Raw genomic sequence first — 20,181 nt, forward strand, 5'->3', positions numbered from 1 at the left:
ACATTCATGTCCATTTACTTGAAATCTAAATCTGTTTTACTGCATTTCATAACCATATGGAAAATGACAGCATCTCTTTATGCTGAACCAGAGCAAAAACTTCTACTTTTTACACGTTTCAGTACAAAAGAAACCACTTTCACTTACCCAGGAGTACTGCAGATCCATATCAGTTAGGGAATAAGTAAGATGTGGGTGATGAGAAGAGCAAGTACAGTTTTCCCATTCTTCTATTTTTGAAATCAAGAAATCACAAGGACAGAGTTGGTTATCAGGAAATGGCTTCCAGTCACTCCACAAATGAAATTCAGCTTCTGAATGGATTGAAATTGTTCCTAAATTATTAAATTTGGAAGTATATGATCGCCCCAAAGATGCAGAAATAAACTCTGCCCTAGTCTCAGTCTCTTCTTTTCTCCTCACATTGTCTTTCCAGATCTTTTTTTCCTGAGGTTTTGTTAGTTTCATGCATGAAGTTAATGCTTCTTCATCCTCTTCAGAGAGATAAGGATCTTCTAAGGTATCTTTAAAAATACAAATACTTGTATTATAATGTGTTGCACTTCAAACACTTAAAACAGAACATAACAGAGTGGGTTTCTTTTTTTGTGTGTTTGTGGTTTTTTGTTTGTTTTTAAGTGGTGTATGTTGCATTTTAAATAATGAAACAGCCAAGAACTACATTAGGAAAAAACCTTCATAATTAGGGAGATGGAAAGGATTTTGTAGTGGGTCAGACATCTGAGCCAAAAGCGAGATTTATTCTCCATTTTGTAAATTTGTGTCGTTCCCTCAAAAGCCTGGAAATTCGTACTGTTTCGGCAATGAACATAAAAATTTGCTAATTAGATGTCATATTGCTGCAATAGTTGCAGAGAGTGTGAATTTAGTTTAAATACTGGAAAAAGGTCAGATGGTTTTTCTAGATAAATCCCCTCCCATATCTTTCCATTTCTTTCTAAATTACAAAGTAATGGCTGAAATCTAAATTTCCTCCTGTGTTTCATCTCCAAAAATGACCTGTTTGGAGTAGTTCATCAGATAATTTAAATTCAATTGCCGGTATTAGCTTTAAAATAATCATATATTCCGGCGCATTCTACTTGATATGCATGCACCATTAAATAAATGTTGGCAAAATAAGTTCAGATGAAGAACTGCTGCACAGTCAGACCAGTTATCTGTAGGAGGAGACTCAAGAAAATAACCCATGCTCAGCATCAATTTAGAACACCACGTCTTACAGGCTAAGGCAATCAGGTATGATGAGATTGACTTTCGTGTCATTCCGCAGACCTTCTTGCACTCCCAGCTGCTACTGACTCATGGATTAACACTGAAAGTTATCTCTGCATTTGTGAGTTTTTCATTCCTGATATGAAACACAATACAAAAACAGGAACTACTCTTAAAAACAAATTGTCCTCAGCATGAAGGCCCCAGTATTATACAATTCTATTTAGCTGAAATCCCCACTTGCAAGATACACTGTTACAAAACTCAAGCTAGTGTGACAGGAAACAGGTTTTCACACTACCAGGAAGTCAGCACTAAAGTGCTATCACAGTAACATCTCAGCTAGGGTTTGAAAATCGTGGGTGGTGAATGACAGACCAGGAGAGGACTGTTTATAGTTATGCTCAATACTGACATTTGCCAAATGTTGGAAAGAATGCTGATATGATGCTTTACTTACTAAGAGGGATAAAAACATGTTTGACATCCTCCAAGCTTTGTGTGTTGTTTTTTTTGGTTCGGACCAATTTCTGCAATCGTTTTAATGTTCCCATGGACTCTGCTTTGTCATCTGCTTCTGTAGCCTGGCAAAAAAACAAATATGTTAATAGTATTAAAACCTCAACAAACAAACAAAAACAACAAAATCTAAAGGTAACCTGGTACTTATTTTGAGAACAATAAAATCTCATCTTCAAAGAATTAATTATCTTCACAGTGGTTTAAAACTTAGGCATTTCCTTACCTGTGACCAATAGATACAAAGAAAGGAAAAGGCAAGTCACAAGAGACAATAAATTTTGATCTGTGTTTGTATTGATATTTACATATTACTTTAATACACTATAAATTACTTAATACTTAATTCCAAAAAGAATTTTAATACTTATGTCTCCTATGTTATCCAGAATCATTTTAAGCATGCTCAGAAATCCCAGAAATGTCAAACTACTGCATTTAAATATGTATAGTAGTGTATTCTGAAATACTGATTGGTATAATTCCTTAAATCAAGAGTTTGCTTTCTTTCCTAGACTAAATGGCAATAACATAAATGACAATTCAGATCTATTATTGTTCAGTTCAATAATGCCTGATTGATGTAACTCAAGGTTTGGGTTTTACAGACTGTTAGAGAGGAACTTAGTGAATATGTGGCCATCTCCCATGCTTTCAAGTTGTATTAAACCAGCAGCTGTGGCAAATCAGTCCAGAAACTGTTGAGTTCTCTTTCAGTCTGACATAAAATCTTCTCTGCCTTCTTAAGGAGTCTGTAAATAAAGACTAAGCAGATCCACCTTAAAGCTCTAGTAAGCTTAGGGTCCTTTTACAGCTTGTATCTGAATATTCATCATCAACTGTGGGTCAAATCCAAACAGTGTTAGATTAGTCATGTTCTGATTTATTTCAAGCCCTTGTCTCCTCGTCCAAATTCAGGATAGCAGGACTGCGGTTTTAGCTTATTTAAGGACAGAAATTGAAGTGTAATTTTTCAGTCCCCCATTGTGTAATGTCTTTGCAAAATGAAACACAAAGGATTTAAAATGCTAATATTGCTCTGTTAGATGAGAACTCTCGTAGCAATAATCATTTTTTCACTTATAAGTAATAATACAAAAGCAACATGATGACTGAGGTATGATCTGGGATTTTCATCATGGAGACATCAAGATAAACAGAAGAAAATCTATTCAGATAATTTTTTAATGGCAAACTCTAATCCTCTTTGCTTTTCATTGGGGAGAGTCTACTGTTAGTGAAACACCATCTGTACTTAATAAATGCAGGAACCCTCTTTTACAGAGAAACAAAACTCATGCAGTATCAGTCAGTGATGGGACAGCTTTTAAATTTACAGTATTTTATTTTGGTTTACCTAAGCATTAAAACCCAGAAGTTTAGTTCCCTATCCAAATGAAATAAAATGTTCCTTTCTGTAGAAACCAAATAGACCAACAGATAAACTGATCCTTGTGTCTCACACAATTTAGGTGTTGTCCTGGCAAGCTTTAGCCAGAGATTTTTGAAAGTGTTAAAGCTTTTTGAAACTGTTAAATGTTACGCTTTGGTTTCAAGCAACTTTCTTCTTGCTGCTTTTGTTATATGGAAAGTGGCATCTCTGGTTGCTACTGTCCACAGTATAGCGGAAGGAAGTATAGTGCTACTGGTTGAACTAGTAATGATGGATACTAATTTGGAGTATGCTACTTTCCAGTACATTCTTCCTCTGTGCAAGTGGAATGATATTCAGCAAGGAACACTGGGGAGATATTGGAAGCCAATACACAAAGCAATAAGACTCCCCTCACAAAAATTGTTAATTTCAGACACATTTAAAGACCTTTGACTTTGGTGATTTTTTTTGTTTTGTTTTGTTTTGTTTGTTTGTTTGTTTTTATGTTTGTTTTCCTTTGTGTTTTAGGGTCAGAGCATTTGCTTATCTGAATATTAAGCTATGCTTGTACAATCAGTGACCAAAGCTATCTATAATTATAGAATCATAGAACTGTTTGGGTTGGAAGGGACCTTAGAGACCCTCTAGTTACACCCCTCCTGCCATGGGCAGGGACACCTTCCATTAGACCAGGTTGCTCAAAGCCACCTCCAGGGATGTTCCAGTGCCTCACCACCCTCTGAGTGAAGAATTTCCTCATAAAAGCTAATCTAAATCTCTCCTTTTTTAGTTTCAAACCATTCCTCCATGTCCTTTCATTGTCTGACTGAGAAAAAGTTACTCTCTGCCTTTTATATAAGCCCCTGTAAGTACTGAAAAGCTGCAATAAGGTCACCCCTGAGCCTTCTCCAGGCTGCACAGCCCCAGCTCTCTCAGCCTTTCTTCATAGAAGAAAGCTCCTGAAGCTATCTATAAGCTAAGGATTCCCTCAAGAATAAGAATATTCTTTATTTCACTGCTTGAGAGATATCAATCATGCAAAATGTTGTCACATCACAAATAAAATAAAATAAATAAAAACCAAGAAAAACCACAAGCTGTGTTTTAGTTGCAAATAATTTGCATGAAGTGTACATGAATAATTATGGCCAAAAGTATACATTTAAAAATGTACTTATCAACATGTATTACAGACAAAAAGAGTTAAATTGTGCCTGGTAAACAGTTCTCAGTGTATCTTAATATATTCCAAATACCTTAGAAATCCCTGCTCACTGAGATGCTCTAAGGATTAACCTGGTGACAGAAGTACAGCAATTTGAAAGCTAAATGTAAAACACTGTTGGCCTGAATCCAGCTATCTCTGTCCTGTTGAGCACTCCCTTTCCTGGGCGTAACTGCATTAATTTCAATAAAAGTACTTGCACAGCATGTCACTTTTTAGCATAAAGAATTTAGTCATGGCAGAATCTAGTCTTCATGATTTTCCCTGAACTCATTTGCCTTTCCCAAAGAGCTGCAATGATTTAATCATAATTAGTATTGCACTTACATTCACAGTACAATATAATAGTAAGAAGAGAAAAATTATTGCATCCTTATTGTGTCTATGGTGCTACTATTATTGTAATGTAGAATTTTTTGAAAGTTTCAGTAATATTCCTGCTGCACATAATAACTATTAAAGTAGTACATGATATAGAGTATTCTACTATATTTGTACACAGAGTTAGTTCTGTAAAATTTGGATAAATTTTATGTTAAAAAATTTCAGTAAAGACACTATCAACCAATATACAAACAAGTACTAAAACTTCTTTTGTATGCTCCTGCCCATATATACCAGTCTAACCTTTAAATATTCACATTACTTTAGTCTGATTCTCTAGCTACTCAGCAATAACTTCAGAGACAAACTTAGCAGGCTAGGATTATAGGTAGATTTTATCTCGTGGAATCACAGAGCAATAAGAAGATATTCTATAAAAGATAAAGAAATATGATTAATAGCATAGATTTGGATAAAGATCTTTCAACTTTTAGGGAAGCCACATGCAGTAAAGGAAACCCTATTAAAACATCATGTTCTTTCTATGCTATCCACTGATGAAAAAAAGTGAACAATTTTCATGGCAACTCACCATTTCACCATTACCAGCTGCTCTTGGATTGTGAACTCGCGGTGGAATCCACTGCTCATAATTTATCACCTAGATGGTAAGAAAAGTAAAAAAGAAAAAAAAAATATCTGACATAAATAATTACTATCACGTCATCAAATACAGCAGTCTTTCAATGAAATACTGTGTGCATACAAAAGCAATGGCTGACAGACGCCAGCTGCTGGTACCCAGTGAAATCAGTTTGATATCAAGCTGTGTTAATATCCTCAGCTATCTGGGACATCTTGGAAGCATCAGTGTATGCATTAAATCATGGGATGCTTGGATCTCGTCCTAGATCTTGGCTCTCCTTTCTGTGTGAGCAGGAAAGCCCCAAGTCTTTCCTCAGCATATCCCTGGTTGAGGAACAAGTGTCACTGGTGCATTTCTACAAAGAGCCTCATTCATTTTGCTTCTTTTTGCCTGTAATGCTGAGCCCCAGGGGTGTGAGTATGAATTGGATTAATAATGCAAAGAAAATGGGATGGTCCTCAGAACTAAGCAAAGACAAGTCTATATATACTTTCATCATCAATTTCTTGGTTGCAACATCCCCGTGAGAGGAACATCATGAGAATACACTTTCCCTGGGGCACTGATGAAGTCCCTGGTGGGCAAGCCTGACAGTGCTTATAGCTTATCAGTGAAAGTAATGAACAGTAGCCTTTTTTCTTCATGAATATGAATGACACTTTGAAGGCTGAATGCAACCTAAGAATTTACGTGAGAAATGAGGCATGAAACATTTTTGAAAATGTATTAGCCCAAAACTGTATTACTTCATATTTTATTTCTTTTCCAAATGTACTACAAAGAGCTTGGGCTATCAAAGGAGCCCTGCTAGACATGAACAAACAAGAACAAAGAAAAGAAAAATAAATGCAGATGGTAAAGCTATTTTTTATGGTAAAGTTCAATTATTACAGTGTTTCTCATGCTATGTTTTTCAACCTGTACTTTTGTTCCAATCTCCTGTTTTCCATTGCTTACAGACTGAAAGGAATGGAATGAAATGAGCTTCTAGTTAGGAACTGGAGAGGAACTAAAGTTTTCGTGAAGCACTCAGAGAAGTTTATTTGCTTTAAGAGAGAGAGATAAAATACTAATTTATTTTAGTTGTTCTTTTTTGCACATTTGACTCTTCCATGTCTCATAGAATCACAGACTCATGTCGCCTCTGTGGAACATCTAGTAAGAGCAGGTTTGCTACAGCAGGTTACCCATGTCTGTGTCCTGGCAGATTTTAACCATCTCCAAAATTCCATGCTCAGATTCCATGCCCAATCTGAGCATCCTCTTTCAGCCACCCTCACAGTTAAAAAAAAAAAAAAAAGCTTTCTTTATGTTAAATGGAATTTTCAGTATTTCAGTTTGTGCCCGTTGCCTGTTGTCCTGTCACTAGGCACCCGTGACAAGAGTTGAATCTCTTTTCTTTACTCTCCCATCAGGTATTTATACACATGGGTTGGATAGAATCATAGAATAGCTTAGGTTGGAAGGGACTTTATAGATCCTTTAGTTCCAATCCCTCTTCCATAGGCAGAGATGCCACCCATTAGACCAGATTGCCTAGGGCCCTGTCCAACCTGGCCTTGACCACCTCCAGTGATGGGGCATCCACAGCCTCTCTGGGCAACCAGTTCCAGTGCCTCACCACCCTCTGAGTGAAGTAATACCCCTGAGCCTTTTCTGCTTTAGGCAGAACAAGTCCAGCTCTCTCAACTTCTTGTATAACAGGTGTTCCAGTACCTTAACCATCTTTGTGGCCTTTCACTGGGTTTACTCCAGTATTTCCTTGTTTCTCTTGTATCCAGGAGCCAATAGCTGGATGCAACGCCCATATGGAGTGGGTCAGCTCACCAGTGCTAAGCAAAGAAGAAGGATCACCCTCCTCAATTTGCTGGCAATGCTCTGCCTAATGCAGCCCAGAAGGCTGTTGATCTTTGCTCCAATGACACATTGCTGGCTCATGGTCAGCTTGGTGTCAACCAGGACTCATTGGTCCTTTTCTGCTAAGCTGCTTTCCAGCCAGTTGGCCCCTAGCCTGTACCAAGGGAAGGGGTTATTCATCCCCAGGTTCAGGACTTTGCACTTCCCTTTATTGAACATTATGAGGTTCCTGTTGGCCTATTTTTCCATCCTGTTGAAGTCCCTCTGAAGGGCATAACCCTCTGGTGTATCACTTTCTCTGCTGCTCACTGCTCATCAGCTGATGAGTTGTTAACTACATTTATGTTACTATAATTATGCAAACTCAGGGGTCAGAATTCCTTATTTGCTCATACTAGTGGGCTGATTAATGTATTATTATGAAGAGGAGACATGATATATGTTTATATAAATTCAAAAAGCATTAGAATACATGTACCAAAAAGACTGATATAAATATTTGGTACAGGTCTTACTTTTTACAATTCTAGCACATCAATTTAAAAGAAATGTGTTTGTTCAGGAAAATGAAAAGTTTTCTGAGTAATAAAACCCATATATTCATCACAATGAAAATGATGCATTGCTCAGGTAGTCATTAGTCTTTTGAGCCTGGCTTTTAAAATACACAGGTATATTGACCATGAAGTGTATGGTTGGCAAATTCATACTGAATGGAAGGAAGAAATATGCTTGATGTTTGAATGAAATTTTAGAATCTGAAGAGTAGTTCTTTTACCTGGCATGTTGTTTCTTCTATCTTCTTTCCTTTCAGTAAATGCATTCCATCACCAATAATATTATCTTCTGAGAATTGTGAATTGTGACCAAGAAAAAAAAAAAAAGGAAAGAAAATGTGCTTTCAAATACCGTTTTAAGTTTTTTCAAGGAGTATCATATGAATTGCACTTGATATTTTGAGCTGACATTTTGACTCTGAAGTTTATCTTGTGTCATTTAGCATGCATTTTATCTCAAAACTACTTTGAAGTTAGACTACAGAACAAATTGGCAAACTGACACACACAAATAAAACTCATTCATGCTAATTTCTTTATCTGAATTTAGTCCTCAGTTTACTGATCCAAACTCCCACCAAGTGCTCCCTCCTGCTCAGCTATTTAGCACAGAAAAGTTTGGAATATTCATATAAAAAAATGAAGCCCCTGGGCAAAAATGGTCTTTGCAATTGAGATCTTTGTGACTTGATCTTTTGAAATTACTTTCAGAGGATGAACTTCCACCTATTCCTTCCAAGACATTAATGCTTTACTTGGGAAGAATATTTACCTTCATTACAACAATGAACAATAATAGGTCAAATGACTCTGAAAAGCCTACATTTTAATAAGTCTTTAAGAAGAAAAAGATCTACACTCACTTTGAAAGCTCTTCTCTCACTTCCAAAATTAAGTGAAGGCAAAGCATCTACAATTACACTATTATAGAAATGCCCTAGCAAGTGCATTCCATCAACACAGACATCAGAGGCACCCAGTTATTTTGCAAGAAAAAACAAAAGAAACATCACTTGCAAATCACAGCATTAAGTGCTACTCTGGCTTTCCAAAGTTATTAGGAAAGAGTAGGAATATTTGTTTTGTTTTGTTTTGTTTTGTTTTCCTCATGAATGCTATCTTGGTTTCCTTATTGCTGCTGAGGAATACCTTACAATATCAGTAATTCTCCTTCTTGAAAAAGGACAGCTAACTTAAAATATAGATTCAGAAATTGTAGGCAGGCAAGAATGATTGCCTTGTGTTTTTTTTTCCCTCTCCGATTAACAGGAAAAGAAAGGTTCATTCAACTTCAACTGACTGAGATTCTTCATCCATCATACGAAAAAAAAAAAAAAAGTATTTTGATATAAGCATGCAAACTTATATTCAAAAAGGTAAGTAAGATGCAGTCCTCAAAAAACCTAGACTTACATTAGAATTAAATGAGACCACAGTGTGTGTAAAGCTGGTGAAACACCCCTAATTTCATGTCAGTCAAACAGTTAAAGGGCAAGTTACAGGCAAATTAGCCCCTATATTTTAATACTATTTTTAAAGAAAATTTTGAATCAAGAGACATACTTAGGGTTGTTAATATTCTTAAAGGACAACCCTCTGCAAACAAAAAATTGAAACAAAATAACACAATCTTCCTTGCAATTACTTGGATATTGTAAGATTGAGTTAAAACCCCAAAATTACAATCTGAGCATGAGATGAAAAAGAGATACACTGCTTTCACACCTTAGTTCTGCCTTTAAAATATAGGTCAGTTGCACAGGAAACCCCCATCAAACAATTTCCTTTATTTGGCATGTACGTCAACAGAAAGAGGGAAAATGGATCACAGAAATTATTTTTTACATGAGTTTGCCTTTAGAGGTTTCCATAAGAGATTATATATGCTTAGAAGACACTGTCTTTCTCCTACAGACCCGATTATTCCAGTAACACCCACGTTTTCCAAAAAGTATGTTAGAGTCCAAAATCTAACATGACTGACCAGACATCCCAAGCACCTACAAATTTCCTTGAAGTCACTGAGAGCCAGGTGTCTGATAATCCATCCATTTATTTAAATATAGAGCTAGCTGGACTTCTGTAGCCATCAAAACTCATGTCAATAAATTCTTATGCCAAGCCAGATTAACATAACTGGGCTCTTTCTGGTCACTTTTCTGTGGAGTGAGTTAGGAGCAGCAGAGAATTACTCTGAATTACACTGCAAGGTATCAGTCCTTTTCTGTTTGTCTCAGAAATGCTCTTTAATGGAACTGGAATGACTGTGACTCACATAATCAACTTTTTTAGTAATGGCACTTTCGGGCTGGCAAGTCTGGTGCTGATGATTTGGGTTTGGGCATGTGACCAGAGATGGGTATTCCCACTGTTCTGTCTGTAAGATATGTATGTTTTACTGCCCAATAAGTTTGAAAAACTGATATATATTTTTTTTCTAGAGGTTGTACACACAGACACATTAAAGAGCCAATGCAAAGGCTACAGGAGTCAAAGGATGTCTTTTCATTGACTTCAGTGAGATTTGGATCAGGTCTAACAGAAATTCATATTATGCAATAGACTTACAGACCTTGAAGGATTATCTCTGTTAAGGGAAAGGTTTGATCAATACTGACAAATTAGCTTGATCAATAGCAATGAACAGTAAATCTTCTGAAAAGTGGTTTTCACCACTGTGCAAAGGGGACTTCCCTTTTAATAATTTTACTGCAGTGTGGGAAAGGGAGATTTTTATTTAGCTGCCAGCTTTGCTTCCTGTTCCCTCTGGGCCCCTGCCCTTCAATTACAACACTTGTCAGCTTTTAAAATGTGCACTGCTTCTTTTGCATGCTTTGGATATTTAAAAGGGTGAAAAAAAAAAGAAAAAAAAAAAGTCTTGAGTCTGGAGGAAGGTCAAAAAGTTCTGTTCTCTGATTCAGCTTTTTTCCACCTCCAAACTGACAACCTGTGCAGTACACTGAAGAATCATTCTGAAATGTTTTTGGATAAAAGTAAGACTTGTCAGGAAATAAATGTGTAATTTTTCTTTCACCTATCATTTTCTATCTCCTATCATAACCTTTCTTCTTATAGAACAGTAAGACTCCTTTTCCCCTCATCAGTTCATCACAAGGGCAGAGTTCCTCTGAATTTTATTGTCATATCTTCATTCTTGTTCTGGTTCCTAGAAAGCCTATTCACACATATATGAGCAAATGCATTTGACATTACAATTTCAGATCTATTTTCACTTCACCACTTTATCTTCAAGTGATGAAGTGAATGAAACCCAGAGGGAAACCTGGCACTCTGTCCTCTGCTATCTTTGGAATATCGAGTTAACAGTGGAATCTCTGAACAGTGGATGATACCTAAACAATTTGTACAGGAGATATTAAAAGTAAATACACTTCTCATCTTGTCACATTGCTAGCTTAAGCAGAGAATACAAGATACATCCACTTTAATCTTACATGTCAAGGTTTCTGTTTCTGCTAATACAGGTGCTGAACTTTTACTGTTTTGGTCTGATTAGGCAACTGTAATGGCAAACTGACTTAAAAAAAAATACAAATACAAACTTAATTCCTGGAAGCAATGTTAAGCAGATTGTCAAAGAATTTTGATTTTTAAAAGTCTAATTTATGTTTAAGGTTTATCTTTAAGACAAGGTGACTGCTCAGTTGTTATTTCTTATGGTTAATTTAATGGATTTATACTGGTCAACTCTTAAACAGTGCACTAGCAAATTCCCATACATTAGCTGTAAAGTTGTTTCAATTAAAGTTCATTGAAACAGGCTTTAGAAAGATAATTGGATAAAAGGTTTACCTACAAAAATCACACCTACACAAGAGGTTGGATATTTGGAGTACTGTAAAGGATACAGGGAACATGGATTCCTACTTTAGGCTCATATTACAATTGTCAAGCCCTGTGCAACATAACTATTGTGATTTACTGTAGAAGTCTTCTTTGGCCCATGGACCACAGAGTGAATTGTTCACAGTGTGTTCTTATCTTCCTAGTTTTAACGTAAGCTTTATTTAAACTACATTTTCCTTCCTCGAGGACAAAGTAGATCTCAAAAGGACTTGACAAATTATTTAGCTCAATTATTGGTGAAAAATGAAAAATTTTCTTATGTGCCCTTTAAAATACTTTGTGGAAAATGCAAAATCAGCTGAAAAACATTTAGCAATTACCTTCAAGCTGACAGTGCCTTCTGATGTACGAATCATTTTCTGGCTTCCTGGAACCCTGCCAAAGTGTGCCATTCACATTTTTCCTGTCTAAAGTAAAAGCACAGAGAGCAGTCACCTGAATTCATAGCAAATCTGTGAAATAACAGGAAAGTCTATAAAAATAGCATCAGAATACAAATCAAACAAGATTGTGGAATGCTATAGAAACTAGTCAAACATGGAAATGAATAGATGATTTTGCAATATAGGAAATTTGATGGACAGAGGCTATCTTTTCTCCATTAACACCAGTGACAGGACCCGCGGGAACGGGGTTAAGCTGAGGCAGGGGAAATTTAGGCTTGACATCAGGAGGGGGTTCTTCACAGAGAGGGTGGTTGCACACTGGAACAGGCTCCCCAGGGAAGTGGTCACTGCACCGAGCCTGTCTGAATTTAAGAAGAGATTGGACTGTGCACTTAGTCACATGGTCTGAACTTTTGGGTAGACCTGTGCGGTGTCAAGAGTTGGACTTGATGATCCTTAAGGGTCCCTTCCAACTCAGGATATTCTATGATTCTATGATTCTATTTATTATGGGCCGACTTCAAGTTTTATCATCTTTTCTCACTGTCTAATACCTCACCTAATACCGTTAAAACATGATCAGAATGATTTTTGTCTTAACACAGTTTTTAAGACCTAGCAGCCCACAGAACACATGTACCTTTATTTTGCTTCCAGGAATTGCATTTTTTGTTTTGTTTTGTTTTGTTTTGAATTTTACAGCTAATCAGATAGTGTGTTAGCACCAGCAAGAAATAGCATCAAAGATGCCCACAACCATGTCACACACATCTAAGGCTGATATTGCCTCAGCTTGAATGTGAGAAGCTATATAGTCTCCCAAAACTAGATGGCGATTCTCCTGTTCCCTTGGTGAACAACACAGTGGTCATGCTTCACAGTGTGTTGATAACTATGAAGTTTTTGTACCTTTTTTTTCTTTTTTTTCTTTCTTTAAACTCAGCTAGGACTAGATACAGCATCTAAATTTTCCAAACTTCAGAACATAACTAACACAATGTTAACAGGAAGTGCTCACACACACACACACACACACAAAAAAAAAAAAAAAAAAAAAAAAAAAAAAAAAAAAAGAAGTGTTATTTCCTACAGATGATATACAAAATAGAACTGATTGAATCGAAGTGTGCATGATAATATATATGATAACAAAGAGTGTCAGAAACATTTGAAAAAAACTTGAATTTCTTCTTTGGAAAACTTGTTTGTGAAAGCTGAAGCAAATGAGATAAACATGGGAAAGGGCAGAAAACTGAATTTGATTATATCAGAGAGATTTCAATTTTTTATTGAAATGATTAAAATAAACACTGAACATGCTGGGTATTTCTTGTGCTGTTCCATAATAGATTCTTAAAAATAGAAATCTAACTGGGATTTAAAATGGTTTGGTTTCAATATCTAATTACAGATATGAACGTAGAAAGGAGAGAGGGGAATGCATTGATAGTTTAAGTGTATTTTTCCTTCCCTTTCCTTTGCATTTTCTCCAACAGCTGTAAAGCAAAACAGACTTTTAATTAAAGTAGGCACTGTGAGATTAGTAAGTTTATAGTAAATGATTGAAAGATTTACTAACCAAATGCTTCATTTTCAGACAGAGACTTCTGGATGGATCTAAAAGAATTAAAAGAATTAACCATTAGCTGAAAGTCAGAACGAAAAAAAGAAAATACATTTAATCAAATATGGATATTTTCAACCTAATTCTTCAAAGCAGGGCACAGGGATTTAGCTGTGTAATTCCCACCGGCTTTAATTGGGGTTACTTGGCTTTTCTCATTTACTCAATCATCTACTTTCACATGCCACACAAAGCTCTGAAAGCTTCTGAACTTTGACTCTGTAAAAGTATTTCATTCAACTTTCTTTTTGTAATTAAGAATTCATGACTGAATGGGAGAGCCCATCAGAAATAGAATAACAGATGCTTTTATTTAAACGTGATCTGAAATGTCCTACAACTTGCAGAAATTACTGTCTGAAGTTTGGTGACATAATAATGAATTGAACCAAACAGCTACATATGAACACAACATTGCCACAACCTAGAGTGACTTTTTATTGCCCAAATAAACCTTGTGCATTTTGCATGTTTACATCAAGAAATAATGCTAACTCAAGCTTCTATCTGCAGTGAGTACTTTATAGATCATGAGTTAAATAATACATGAAGTTAACAGAAGAAAAAAGAAATCTCTGAATGAAGATTTATCCTGTGAATTAATTTGTTATATTTTACCTATGAAGCCAGAAGATTGTACTAGGCAAAACCAGAGTCTTTAATCTGTGACAATGATAAGCAGAAGGGAAAAAGGACAAAAATTGAAATCCATCTCTCACATTGATGTAGGTAGGAGGTGGAAGGTTTCTTGAGTGACAGGATGTAAGTGAACTATTGTTTAGTCTGTAAGTCTGTAAGTGCTAGTTCCTTTTGAAACTAGTTTGATTTATTCATTTATTTCCAGAGTTCCACTGTTAAGGCATACTTCTGTTTGTTTTATTTCTACTACTCTTTTTCATTAGTTCCTTCTATGTTTCACAGTGTAAGTGAAAGAGAATGATCATTCCTTATTTACTCTCTGTCATCATCAGTGTGAGTATCATGCCTGGATAAGTGAAGGCTGGACATTCGCAGTGAAATATTTGCTATTAAATCTTTTCACATTGAGTGAAATTATTGTAACCAATCTTATTCATTATTCATATTGATTAGTCAAAGGATCAAGATAACCTTTCTAAATTCTGGTTAATAAGTTGGAATAGAGTTAGTTTTAGAATAGAATAGTTTTGTTTGCATTGTAAGATTTGAGAGTGGAACTATAAATTACTAATCCAGTCACTGGGGAAGACTTGGTTCTGATCTAAGCAAGAGACCTGTGCAGGTAGGCGATTGCATCATATTTGGTAGAGCTATTTTAAATGATTTATCTTTGGGTAAACCCATGCCAGCCCACACAGTAGTTTGGCTTCCTTAAAAGTATTAAAGGATGATGAGAAAAATAAGAATAACAAAGTTATATCCATACTTAGATTAATGGAAGTCTGGAAAGGGAGAATGTTTTTACAAAGTCCTATCTGGTCACATATAACAGATTTCACTGCACTGAGCACATACATCTCTGTGTTTGCAGCTGATAATTTACTAGTAGTTTTATCAGATGACAAAAATAGATGAAATCTCTTTATTAAGACAAATGAGGCTTTCATTGAAATCATTACCTATTTTGAAATTTCTCTGCAATAGACATAGATAACATTGCTTTTCTAAGTTTACTGGGGCCCCACCTAAAAAATGAAAAAATAATATGATATCCAGGGATTTTCATGTCTGTCACAGCCAGACAGATAAGATCGTTGTGTATCATTCCATTAGGCAGGATTTCATTTGAAGGGAACCTCTTCAGTAATGCAATAACCTTCAATCTCAAGACAAAAACGAATTCTCAAAATAAATTCCTGTTTACTAATATTCATTAATCATTAAGCCAAACCAATGCACTGTATCTTAACAAATGGAAGTGAAATATGCTGCTGTCTCAAATGTACTTGATAAAATACAGTCTGACCCACTTAATCTGAATCATTTTGCAAACTAATTTTTTATTTGGATTAAATACACAAAGAACTCTTCAGAAGATTATCAGGTCAATGGTACAAACACGCTAAAAAATAGGTTACCACTTCAATCTTTCAGAAAAGCAGGCATATGGTTAAACCAAGCTCAGATTAACTGCATTTGATTTTAGCTGTCCTGGTCCCATTATTTTGGAAGAAAGCTTTAGGTATATGAAAAAAAGAGCTTTACGAATGCATTACAAGCTTGCTACTTGCTTCCTAACTGCAACATTAATACATGTACTCTCTGAAAATTAATGCAACATTGTCAAACACATTCATAACACAACAAAGGTGAAAAGAACAAACAAATATAGTGACACTGTGTATATCTTGAACTTGTCTCAACTTACTTTCTTTTTTTGGTCACTGTGTTCTCAAAGTCAGGAAATTCCTTTTAAAAAGATAGAGAAAAAAAAAAAAAGACTATGAAAATCAGAAATCCAAATATAATATTTTCCTCACTGGAAGGACACTGAAAGATGCTTTTATGTACTTTTGAGGCATGTTTATATAATAATATCCACTATTATTCCCTGTCTTTTTCTGACAGCTGAAGCTGTGGAGGACAGTGCAGCAGAGAATATATGTAGTTAGGTGTCCTGATTTTAAGTGTTTTCAATATCAATGACACCCAAGAAGTTGACATTGACAACTGGAAAACCCCTGAAAACTCAGAGCACAACACTCTTACCCCAAGAAAGCATATTAAATTTCTAACATAACGTGATTATTTAAAATATTGCCTCCAAAACGCAAAGTTCTCTGAGGATAAAATGCCCACACATTACAATGGGACATAGCGTTCTAAGGAACACAGAAAGATGCAAACCATGAAACCTCAATGCATTCAGAGGAAGTCTGTACGTGGAAGAGACCAGGATACAATGCAAGTAAAACAAAGTCATTTAAGTTAGCCTGATAAAGCTCTAAGAGGCACAAAATCAGAATCAAATGCTGGGCTGGAGGCAAGACCACTGAGCTGCATGGCCCCAGCTGATGGCCACCTGCCCACACTTGATGAGCAAGTTTTGGTTGAACATCTGCTTAAACCTTTCATCACCTGCTTCCTGTTCTCTCCTTGTGCTGCACGGAAATTCTCAGAACCTAGTTGTCTGGATCATAGAAGATTATGTTGTTGTCCTTCTTTGGAGACCAAGCAGTGGCTGGTGACTACAGAGTCTGGGACTTTCTTTAAATAAAGTACATAGGAAAAGAAAAAACATGGCAAAAAGGAAGAGAACAGTTATGCGTGTGTTGAAAGACTGAAGAAAAGGGTGCCTCACTCTGTAAGGAATGCCATAACATCTCCCTGCATTTTTGCTGTCACAGTCACCCTGGAACTTGAGCTTAATTTTAACTTTAAGTAAACCTGAGGATGTCATTCTAGGACAGAAGAGATCTCTGATCTGAATACTATTTTGATATCTCCCGAGACAGAATATAAAAGCACTATATCATTTTCATATTTATGTCTTCCATTCTGGAAAGCGGAAACCAGGTAAAAAAAAAAAGGTAAAAACATTCATGATGAATGCCTTGATGAATTCAATCTGCTGGGTAACAAGACACGTTCAAAACCAAACCAAACCAAACCAAAACTTTTTTTTAATTGTTATTTATTTATTTATTTTTATTTTCCTTCATCTACTTCTGCAGATCTCTGGCTACAGTAATTTTAAAATGACATTCAGGTTGCATGATGAAAAGCCAAAACATGTTCTACATAAAATTGTACAAGTGCATAACCGAGCATTTTATATTTTTCTCCTCTCTCAGTAAAACCCAGCATAGATTTATTTATTTATTTGTTTAAGTTTCTTCAGAGTCTGTGTTATGAAAAGCTTGCTTTACTGCACTGAGGTTATTTCAGCTGAGTGTAGGATGTCCTACAGAAGGATACTTCTGAAGTATCTGGACATTTGAGAACACTAACAATTGCATACATTTTCCACTTTTTTTTGTTTTTTTTTTTTCAAGTATATATTCATTCACAGATGCTGCATGCAGATCAAAAACCCTTTACCTTGAAATATTGCAAGCAACGTGAATAAAACTTCTTGCAGAAAACAAATCAAAACAAAATAGCATGTTTGTCTTGGGACAAATCTTTTCATAGCTCTAAAGAAGTCTTTGAAAGATGTTGAAAAAGAGATTTTAAGGCTCTTAAAAAGGGTAGCACCAGCAATCTCATGATGACTTAAAACTATCAACATTTTGACTTAAAAGATGCTCATTAAAGTAAGCATTATGCATAGAGGTCAGAGACCACAGGATGTTGTAAGTCAGAATCCGTATATGAACCAGGGCAAAAACTGGAGACGTGGCACTATCTAAGATTCAGTGTGGTCATATACCTGGAAATATTATTAATTCACATCTTCACATGCCAAACAGCTGATATGGAACATGAAACAGAATTGTAAGTTTAATCTTTTGCTCTACAATTTGAAACCAACATATCAGCATCAGTTTCTTAAATTGCAGTGAAAAATTCGTGTATGGCATATGCTGAGGCGATACTGTGGTGAGTTCACTAGATATCATGGGATGCAGAGTTGCAATAGAATAGGACAGTGGATTTCATTGGCCATTTAAAAATGGCTCCTTTCATTGAATGCTCCTCTTCCTGCTATGTTTGAATCAGCCGGCTAGTTTGGGGAACAAGAATAAATCATTCTTGTTTGTACTTCTTTCTCTTTAAGACTCTTCGATACTTGATTATACTATAAAGCCCTATACCTTTAATCTCTAACTAAGAATTAAGCACTTTTATGAGCATGTTTTAGCTTAGAATTAAATTAAATTTCATCTAGAATCTACTCTCTACATTCTCCGAAGTGCATCATTATCTTTTCAATGGGAACAATTCCCTATTCCATATATGAATAGCCTGCTTCCTAATGGCAAACTCATGTATGTAGAAACTCAGTATTATGAATTTTTTAATAAAGTCCTTTCCTCTCTGCTTTTGTCAAGTAACTCTGAATTAAATAATTAATCCATCTGGTATTTACAAGCTGGCTGAGGAAACTAGAGCTCCTGTGTCTGTTAGATTTCCAAACAGAGAAAAGATGATTTCAGATAACTGAAATTTTTCCTTCAATGGCATCAATGGAATGCCAATTACAACACTGCATACTGAAGTATGTATCATGACTGATTGTGATTTTGCTGGCAATAACTTAGACTGATAAATTATTTGGCACTTTTCTGATATATAGGGTAGTCAATCATATCACAGTCAGCAGTTGAAAAATATTTGGATCTTATGACATTTGTGATTGCAATCTGATGGGAAATATACGAAAATAGTTTTAATATGGAAGTGTTTTTTGTTTTTTTTTTCCTAAGAAGCTGAAGACAGGTCATGGGGTAGAATACTGCAACACCAAGCTACAAGAGGTGCAGGATGAAGAAATTAATTTTCCCTGTTAATAACACTGTTGGAAGCAAAGGGTTCATGATTCACTATGTACTCTTGGCTACCAGCTGCTTCCAAGGAAAGCCTGATTCAACTTTCCTATAAGATTCAGAAACAGCTCTGTAAACCTAGTTTTTGCTTTCTGTCTGAGAATATGATTGAAGCTGAGCAACAGGCAAAGTAACCAGGAAGTTAACAGGCCAGTTCCCTGTGAGGATTAAAATCAAAAGACAAGTGTGTATAACTGGCACAAGCCATTACCACAGGAACACAGATTGGGAACATTCCAGGCAAAACATTTCATATACTAAATAGGTCATCTAAGTTATGTGAAAAACAGTGTACACAAAAGATTATTCTTCATCCAGAATGCGTCATTTGGGCACATATTTTGCCAGGAGCAAAAATAATCAAAAAGGTGTCCAAGGAGTGTGTTCTCTGAATTATATCATGCATGGCTCCAGACACCTCAGGACCCTGTATTTTCCATGTCTCTGGTGAAACATCACTGCCCAACTGTGATTAGGACAAATCACAACAGACAAGATAAACACAAGACAATAATTACTTCGCTCCAATAGGAGGAAAAAATTTCCTCTTGTACTAGCCTCGCTCTTGTGTTGAGGGCGGCATACCTGAAATGCCTGCCCTATTGATTTATAAAGAAAAAAGGAAGGGTGCAAAGTGTCCTAGGAAGATGTGCAGTGCCAGGCTGCTCCATCCTGATATGTAACAGCACTGTGGAATCTGCATGGCCATGGCTCAGCCAACCATTTAAACATACACTCAAGCCCATACCTACTTAGCGATGCACTTAAGTATGTGCATTACTGAATAATGATAGATGGCTGAATCAGGGCCTGAGGGAGCCAATAATGTTCTGAATTTATCATGCTATGGGGGCCTTCCTGTAGCATGAAACCAAGTGACGGAATTAAAAATGGGAGAGAAGTACAAATGGGCTCAGTTAATAAGCTTAACGGCTTCATCCAAGGTGTAGGTCTAATAACTCACATGCTAGAAATAGTAGATAAGATTACACAGTCCTTTGGCCTTAGCAGCATTTTTCCATAGGTCTTACTGTCGACACGTCATCACTAATCTTGTTTTCCATTTCTAGTGAGTATTTTATAAATAACCATTTTGA

The 20,181-nt window shown here is 36.0% G+C and overlaps 1 protein-coding gene across 2 annotated transcripts in view; it reads right to left on the bottom strand.

The window, feature by feature from the left end:
• SAMSN1 (SAM domain, SH3 domain and nuclear localization signals 1) overlaps positions 1-20,181 on the bottom strand; it is a 108,386-nt gene that overhangs the window by 53,138 nt on the left and 35,067 nt on the right. The window contains exons 6-12 of one of the 2 annotated variants that reach the window (XM_038185922.2): positions 15,964-16,004; positions 13,572-13,609; positions 11,927-12,013; positions 7,961-8,028; positions 5,272-5,340; positions 1,697-1,820; positions 148-524 (exon numbers count right to left, since the gene is read on the bottom strand). In XM_038185922.2, the coding sequence (XP_038041850.2) occupies positions 148-524; positions 1,697-1,820; positions 5,272-5,340; positions 7,961-8,028; positions 11,927-12,013; positions 13,572-13,609; positions 15,964-16,004 (804 nt within the window). The remainder of the gene's footprint in view (positions 1-147; positions 525-1,696; positions 1,821-5,271; positions 5,341-7,960; positions 8,029-11,926; positions 12,014-13,571; positions 13,610-15,963; positions 16,005-20,181) is intronic. The other variant, XM_072025963.1, reaches the window with a different exon arrangement.

This window comes from Anas platyrhynchos, chromosome 1 (genome assembly GCF_047663525.1).
Source record: "Anas platyrhynchos isolate ZD024472 breed Pekin duck chromosome 1, IASCAAS_PekinDuck_T2T, whole genome shotgun sequence".
NCBI lineage: Eukaryota > Metazoa > Chordata > Aves > Anseriformes > Anatidae > Anas > Anas platyrhynchos.